Source organism: Pseudomyrmex gracilis, unplaced genomic scaffold (genome assembly GCF_002006095.1).
Source record: "Pseudomyrmex gracilis isolate BER0280 unplaced genomic scaffold, ASM200609v1 scaffold_153, whole genome shotgun sequence".
NCBI lineage: Eukaryota > Metazoa > Arthropoda > Insecta > Hymenoptera > Formicidae > Pseudomyrmex > Pseudomyrmex gracilis.
In genome coordinates, this window is record NW_018020737.1 from 255910 (window position 1) to 264498 (window position 8589).

Consider the following 8589-nt stretch of genomic DNA (forward strand, 5'->3'; position numbering starts at 1 on the left):
TATATATAATTTTTATATATATTTTATATATATTTTGTATCAAACATCATTAAATATAAGTAATGAGAGAGAGAGAGAGAGAGAGAGAGAGGTTTGCTGAGATATATATACTTGAGAAATATTAATTTATTTCTAAGCGCGATATAAAAGACATGAATTTTCACACTTTCACGGGACAAGATTTACTATATTGTTTCTTAACATCTGCTTGTGTACAGATGCGATTTAATTTGTGCTTCTTGCAGACAATTTGATGCAAACGACCACCATAACCAAACTACCGGGACAGAAGTTGAAGGTTTATATAGACGTGGAAAGCATGAAGGACATGCAGCTTCACATCACAAATCTTGTATTCGGCAAGAAGTTTGTGGAGGATTTTCTCGATCGGATAATTAACAGCGCATGGCAGCCTGGTTTTGTAATAATGAGACCTTTAATCAACGAACTCGTGTCCAATGCTTTCACGGAAATTTTCGACACCGGTTTCCGAAATTTTCCGTTCGAACAGATTTTCAAACCAAAACTGTCGTCGAATTCGACTCGGGAGTGGAATTAAAATAAAAAAAAAAAAAAAGCGTAATCTCCTTCTCGTTCTATCGACAAACAAACAAACGATACTTGCCAGTGTTGCAGCATTGCGTCGACACGTGGGAAAGCGGGAGAGGAGCATATCGAGATATGAGAATTTCCCGCGATTCCACGATGTTCTTGTCACTATTACGCTTAATCGTAATCGGTTTTATTGCTCATTAATCATATGTATAAAAACTGTCATATATGTAAACATAAGATATATTTACTTGTACAACACACTTTATATAAATATACTCTTTTCTTATGATTTTTACTTAATTAATATTTTGTTTCCGTTTCACATTTCACCGAATGTAATTCGATTCCTCTTTGTGTCGTTGGTTGCTTCAAATAGTTTCGCTAATGAATCATCGGGCACATTAAACATACCTGATTATTATCTATACGTCTTCTGTATTATGCGAACTGTCATGTATATAGCTTGACGAGAGTTAAGTAACGATGAGAGAGTTTTTTTTATGTACCCGACGTCTCTTCGTGAAGAGAAGCGACGGTCTTCGACCGTGCGTTCCATCGGAACTGGACTTTACGAGTGTCACAACACTCCGAAGTGGAAGGTCATTGACATTGCGTCTTAGAAAATTACACATGACTGTTGATAAATTACGCGATAACATTATAATTAGTAGAAAAAAGTTGTAATAGTAGTTAATTAGAGAACAATTTATTTCTAGCGTTACTCTTCATTGTGCATCATGTTTGTTGTGTATGTTTGTGTGTAGATTTTGTGTTCCGATATATATATATATATATACGCACAGGTTTGTGCTTGTGAGAAAGAGTCGATCGAGAAGAATGCCGGTCGTTCGACGAAGAGGAATGCGGAAGCGTGTATGCGCGGCAGCGCATAAAGAAGTCCGCGTGAACTTCTTTATGCTACTTTGTATCTTCGCGATTGTATCGCATATACAGTCGCAGTTTTGTTCGCGATTCGCGCGGGATGCGATCCCGCATCTCCTTTCGATTTCATTTCTCGCTCACGTTTTCGAAAACAAGCGCAGGAAGTCGCGACCGAGGTGACAATCTTTAGCGAGCTTCGGTTGCACAAAAGCAAACGTGACCGAGACGATTAACGGTGTTTTAATATTACCTCGTTTAATTCCTGGAACGTCTGTGACGTTCGCTCTGACGTTCGTTAAGCGCTTTCTTACGCATATACGGGCGTTGACCAGTTTTCATTGTTTCAACTTATCGGTGTCGCGAACTAAATGTTTCGATGCAATTTTTTATTGTCCGGCCACGCTTTTTTAAATTCAAACGAAGAAGAATTTTTGTTTTATGCGGCTTTAAATTGCGCAATTTAATCAGCCATTTCAGTTGCGTAAATAGATTGCAATTCGAGGATTGTGATGCACGCAATACGTGAGCTCAAATTGCACGATTATTAAGAACCGCTAATTATCCGGAGACGCGGAGAAAACTACTCTTTAAGCGTCATTCCCATTATATCGTTAAGCGCGATGCGCTATTTTGATGTTACCGTGAAGACAGAGGAAAGTTATAAACAAACGTTTGCAATTATCGAGAAAGCGAGCGATAAAACTACATTAAACTCGATCGTTCTGTTCTTCGGGTCTTTGGCAATATTTCCATCAGCCGAATTGCTATTTCTTTTAATACGAATAATTTGCTACACAGAAGTAATTTACAAACAAGTGAAATTAGGTTCTTGTTAAAAAGAAAGTTGCGAGACTTCTCGTCAAAATGAGTTTTGACGTCACGTCTTTGTCTACGTCGATTCTAAGAATTAAAACAAAACGTACAGTGAATTCAAATATTTATTAACATACAAATCGTACGCGTACGCAGTCACTCAAAGTTTATTAGAATTATTGAATCGATGACAGAATTAATAGGGATCTAATTAATTAATATCTTATATATATTAATTAATTAATATCTTATATATTAATCTTAATTAATAAGGATCGACTGATAGAGATCAAGTGGTTGTATGTACAGCAGATAGTAAGATTAGATATTTGTAAGAGATATTTTTTATTATTTAAGATATTTTTTAAGGTTCTCTTGAAAATGTAAATTAGACAGGATATTTCAAATCTGTTACTAAATTTGCTTTTTTTTTTTAAATTTACATCTACACGCAGTGTAAAATCAAAATTGTCAAGTCTCTTTAAGAATAAAAATTTGTTTTATATTCTTGTTCAGTCTCCCTTTATTTCAATAACTTTAATTTCATAAAAACCTAAACAGTAATGTATAAAAATTTAATATTTTTAAAGAAACGTTTTGCAATATTGGGAGAATTTGTTTTCAATCATGTAATTTGTTATTCGATATCATTCCATATTTTATTTGATATCACTGTCTATTAATAAAAAATTTAAAGATCTTCTATTAGCTCGAAACAGACCTTGTTATTTTGTCATATTTTATTGTTATATTAACGAGCGTATCTTATATTATATGTTTAGTGTTTTCAATCACTTTATATTTTACCACACGTGCATATTATATAGAAGCTAAGAATTATAAAGCTGATGATGCACTCGGTGAAGACTCGATTCTCGTCTAGCGCTTCGTTCTTCGGGATATAACGGGGAGTATAGCGGGGGGGCAATGTCAAGGTAGCCTATAAGGTCCGACGCGGTACTCCCGGCCGATCACTCTTCGTCGGGATACTCGATCGATTTGGTAGTCTGTAGATACGGGATAAGTTCGATCTGCAAGAAGTATCTTTCCCGGACAAAAAAAAAACAAAAATGACGAGTGCCGTGTTACTATTGTGTTGCGTGTGCTCGTTGCTGATCGGCGCCCAGGCCATCGGCAGATACATGGGTCTGGAATTCCTGGAGCCGTGCTCCAAGCGCGATCCGAAGCTGGAAGCCTGTCTGGCCAGAACGGCCAATGTACTCGTCAACCATTTTCGTCAAGGTGAGGTCTGGAAAAATTATTACATGTCCTCGCTCGTCGTCAAGAAACAAATTGTTTCTTGAAACTCCGATGTAGCGAACAGAAATCTTCACGTCGGTGTAAAAATGACACGCGGTTCAAGCCTGAGAAACATCTTCGAACGTTAACACACCGCGTAAGCATCAAATATCAAATCTTGTGTGAAAAATATTACAAGTTTTTTACTCTTAAAGAGAGTTTTTGTTACCAGATTGAAACCTAAGTTTTATCCCTTTGAATAACAAGAACTTTTTTTGTTATCTTGTTATGTTTTGTTAGAATTGTACAAAATAATATTCGCACCGGTGTATGTCGCTATGTTTACAATATTTGTCTCCGAAACATGAAGTTTCCAAAAAGATTCGACTCGATCTCGTATAAATTACAACATTTGTTAATACATATTAAAGATGCAGGATGAATCTCGACTGAGTGTCGTAGCGTTCTTCAATAAATTACGAACGGTTGTTATAATTGATCATTTGTACAGCACGTAAGAGACCTCAAAAATATAAAGTTAAACGTTTTCCTTGCTGCGTCAAGTGAACGTAGGTAGACGATTGGAATTTGCGGCTTGCCGAGGTAACGCTTGCGCATTCTCGTTTGCTAATTTTTATATTATCCGGGAATGTTAGTAAACCTTGTAATATATATATATATATATATATATATATATTAGATCTACCGGAAAGTTCTGTTCGTTTTTGAAATAAAACAAAATACAAATTTTTCTTAATTTTTCAAAAATACAAATTGCCCTCACGCTGGCAAGAAATCATTAACAATAATGGCAATTATATTATTTAATAAAGTTTATTGACGGTAAGAAAAATTTGTATTTTGTTTTATTCCAAAAACGGACAGAACTTTCCGGTACCGGTTAGGTATATATTAGACCTAATATATATCACTTGCATTAGTACATGTCACATATCTTTTTCGTAAATGGAACGTAACTAGTGCGAAGTCCGACTGAAATTCATCTTTCTTGAACAACTGTTTAAAAAAAAAAACTACTTTGCGTTAATTGTGTGTAGTATTTTTTAGTTTGGCGCAATAAAAGATATGTACACAAACTTTGTATAAATAAACTGAAGTTTGTAAATAAACTGAAAGTCGAAAGTTTGAAGCTCCAATCAGTTCTATATAATCACGTGATTTTTTAGAGAAAGAAGCAGGTTACTTAACGGTGTATTCGACTGATCACCCAGTGTCCTACATTCGACTTACTTTGTACGATGTGTAGTGCTTCAGAAGTGTACAATATAACTCGTTCTTCAAACGCATTTTTTTTTTATTTAATTTTATCCTTATTTTCATTTTATTTTAATGAGTTATAAAGGCACTTGTCAAATAATTATTAAATTTTATTAAATTTTCGCAATCTACTCTGTCAAATAAACCACAGATCGAAAACGTTCTCCTTTTACTTTTATAATAAACAAAGTCAAAATTTGCACCTCTACATCTGTGTCTGCTTCTAAGAGCCATTGTTCAGTTAAATATATTTTAAATTGTTGAAGCGTTAAACACATCAAAATTATTACTCTGTCAAATTATGTAGTAATTGCAATATTCTAATAATAGTTAACTTGTTCTAGTTATTGACAACTGGAATCGCATTAATTGAGAAAAATAATAGAAAAAAAAAATGTATAGCAAAATTCTTTAAAATCATATGTATCAGTTTATCGCGCCGAGAAAGTAGCGTGTTTATTTTGCGGCGAGATAATATTGCTATACGTTCCAACTATGTACTACGTTGCAACTGCAGGTTTACCGCAACTGGGTTACACTGAAGTAGAACCAATTATTCTGGACGAGTTGCACATCACACTCGGAGACGGTCCGGATGCGTACAGAGGCCAATTCCGGAATATTACCGCGAGAGGTGTCTCCACTCTGCGAATAACTGGTCTCAGAACGAGATTGAGCGAGGATGAGGTGCAACTACAACTGGCCTTTAGCATACCAAAAATTAGAGCGGGCGCAAGATACAGATCCAGCGGAACTTTGATTTTGGTTCAGGCAAGCGGAGCCGGAGATTACTGGGGGGAATACGGTAAGAGGCCTGGAACAATGCACATTAATTAATTATGTTATTTCGCAGCATAATATTGCGTGCGCGTAACGCAGTTATGTAGTTATCTGCTTATACAAAAATTGCTACAACATCTTGTTAAAAAAAAATATTGTTTAATTAGAAAAAAAAATACGCCATTAGAGAGAAAAAAAGTACGCTTTGTTCCGGACGTAAATTTTATCGGTCAAGTAAAGTGCCATAGGTGCAAAAGTATGTCGTGAATGCAGGAACTTTCACTACTTATGCAATGTAAATTTGCAATCAATTTGTTGTTTCAAACTAAAATGCAGAGATGTCATTTTAAATATTAAATATTTCTACGCAATAACAAATAAAATCTATTTAAAAAAAAATAAACAAGATTGGTTCGGTTAAAAAGAACTTTTAGAACTTCAAGACAATAATAACAAGTTTTTGTTTTAAACAAATTAAAACGAGTGCATTTAAATTCCTTTGAATTCCTATGTGAAAAATATTTTCAAGTTTTTGTTATTTGTGAATGAGAGACACTTTCATATGAGAATCTCTGCCGTGCTAATCACTTACGTATCATTTCATCAAACTCCTTGCGAATGGCAATACGATTTACACATCTGCTTTGTGAACATCGAAAGATTCTTTCTGATAGTCGCTGCATGATACTTGCGCCTTTCTATAGGCAATTAGCATGCAACAGTTTTTCTTTGTGACATATAAATTAAAAATAATTAAAAATTTTCCAATGGAAATAAATGGCTCTTAGAAGCAAACACCGATGTGTAGGTGCAAAAAATTTTTTAATCTTTGTTATATTCAGTCGTTAGTTCTTACTTGCGGCCACTCTAGAACATCATCTTGTAATCCGTCGACACTCGCGTTTTAATTAATCAGCACTTTTATTGTATTGAAAATGACCTAAACCTAGAGGTCGAAAACGTTATACATTTAATAACAAAGATAAAAAAATTTTTTGCACCTTCACATGTCGGTGTTTGCTTCTAAGAGCCATTTATTTCCATTGGAAAATTTTTTAAATTGTTAGAGCTTAATACACATCAAATTGATTAAAAAATAATTATAAATTAGGATTATGGATAATTACAAATTAAAAGTATAGCTTATGAATAATTATAAATTATTACTTAAATGTGATGAACATTTAATTTGCATTGCTTAACGCAAAACGTTTGTGTAAACCGTGTGTCGATTTAATTAAAAAAAAATATTAGAGAAAGAAAAAATAATTAAGTTTTATATATACGTTTCATAGAGAGAAAGTTCTTGCGCAAACGTTTTCGCGTCGACGGCACATTGTTAAAGTGAAGCACATCACAGTTGTGCACGTTCTTCGTAATTTATGCAAATTTGTTGCGGTTTTTTTTTTCTTCTTTTGAACACGGTACTGCTCGTCTAAAGATTTCATCTAAAATCTTTTTCGCAGATGGTGTTAAGGCCAAAGTCTTCATCAGAGCTAAGCCGTTTTTGGTCGAAGGTCGTCGTTACCTTAGATTGCAGCAACTGAAGATGGACTTCAGCGTGCGGAATATCAAAATGGGAGTTGAAAACGTGCGCGACAGCAACAGTATAATATGTAAGTTTCAAGTTATGTAAAATTTGTATATAATCTTGTACATTTTTCCTTTACTATCCCACTTTATTGTTTCTTTTTATCGCAGTCGTGTGTTTTTTGTGCGGATCTCTCGCGTGTAAAAAATTAAATATTTATCTTGCAACTTCACAAGTTATTTTTAACGACACTTTTTTCAAGAAATCTGCATTGTTAATCCGCTCGTGAAAAAATTCACGCGCAAAGTTAATAAACGCGAAAAAAGAAACATTTTATTACTCTATTTAATATTCTCCAACTTTGATTATTTATTATTTAATTGTTCACAGCCTTTGACAAACTGTTGATTTAGTTAATTAACTTGAGAACAATTGACAATTGTTCGAATGTCAAATATATATACGTACTGTGATATTAATGTTTGTTCCCGCAGTGGCGGCGTTGAATCTCTTCATTAACACCAACGCACAGGAGTTGCTGAAGGAGATGAAACCAGATCTGAGGAGGAAGCTTGTGCAGGTGATGTCGAATTTCGTGGAAAAGCTGTTTGCTCAAGTACCGTACGACGCCTGGATCGTGGATTAAAGTGATGATCGGCCGTATAAGTTTTGCTGAAAGCGACAATCGTCACTGGCGTCATCATTGTGAACTTTTGAACCGCGAAGCTTGAAGCACGTTTTCGCAGAAGTCTCTTCTCGCGATACAGTGACGATATCGATTACAGGGAAAAACCAGGCGACGGATAAATACTATCTCGAGAACAAAAACGTAAGATCGTTTGTCTTTGGCCGGTAGTTTCCAAAACGTAAAAAAAGATCATGAAAAAGTTTTGCGCGCAACTTTTGCACGCGGATCGCCCGAAGTCAATCACTCCCAACAACGACAGATACGCGCCACGATACACACAGGGTATTTAAATAAAAGTCTATCTAAAAGGGTAATTTAAATCAAGCCGCCGTGATATTTGGAATATTTTTGTCGTTTGATTTTGTAAAACTTTTGTTGAACAATAGACTTAGAAATAATTTGTCTTTTCTTTGTATAATTTAGCTGTAATTATATAAATATTAGCTATATATATATATAATTACAAATATATATATATATATATATATAATTACAAATATTTGCGTGAAAGGAAAAATACAAATAATTTGTCTTTTCTTTGTATAATTTAGCTGTAATTATATAAATATTAGCTATATATATATAATTACAAATATATATATATATATAATTACAAATATTTGCTATATATATATATATAATTACAAATATTTGCGTGAAAGGAAAAATACAAAAGTATTTTGAGGAATTTTAAAGGAACACTTTAAAGAATCAACGCATTAAAGTATCAATAACTATCATTATCATTACTCGAAAGTATCAATAATTTAAAAAGAAACTACGTTATTACTCACTTTCGATGTTTTGTAATAATTTATTCTTA

The 8589-nt window shown here is 33.9% G+C and overlaps 2 protein-coding genes across 4 annotated transcripts in view; both read left to right on the forward strand.

Moving 5' to 3' along the window:
* The window catches only part of LOC109857254 (circadian clock-controlled protein), a 4722-nt gene extending 4145 nt beyond the window's left edge, over nt 1-577 (forward strand). For all 3 annotated transcript variants that reach the window (XM_020433402.1, XM_020433404.1, XM_020433405.1), the window contains one exon: nt 246-577. In XM_020433402.1, the coding sequence (XP_020288991.1) occupies nt 246-559 (314 nt within the window). In that variant the 3' untranslated portion in view covers nt 560-577. The remainder of the gene's footprint in view (nt 1-245) is intronic.
* A 2575-nt stretch (nt 578-3152) lies between these two features.
* Nucleotides 3153-8174, forward strand: LOC109857252 (protein takeout). Its single transcript, XM_020433400.1, has 4 exons — nt 3153-3492; nt 5285-5572; nt 7014-7163; nt 7573-8174. The coding sequence occupies exons 1-4, from the start codon at nt 3321-3323 to the stop codon at nt 7722-7724; spliced, it is 762 nt and encodes a 253-aa protein (XP_020288989.1). The 5' UTR covers nt 3153-3320; the 3' UTR covers nt 7725-8174.
* The last annotated feature ends 415 nt before the right edge of the window (nt 8175-8589 follow it).

Excerpts from the sequence above, each read along its gene's own strand:
- LOC109857252 (XM_020433400.1), top strand. The coding sequence starts at position 3,321 with ATGACGAGTGCCGTGTTACTATTGTGTTGCGTGTGCTCGTTGCTGATC. Across the intron at positions 5,573-7,013 it reads AGATTACTGGGGGGAATACG|ATGGTGTTAAGGCCAAAGTC; the intron begins GTAAGAGGCCTG and ends TCTTTTTCGCAG. Across the intron at positions 7,164-7,572 it reads CGACAGCAACAGTATAATAT|TGGCGGCGTTGAATCTCTTC; the intron begins GTAAGTTTCAAG and ends TTGTTCCCGCAG.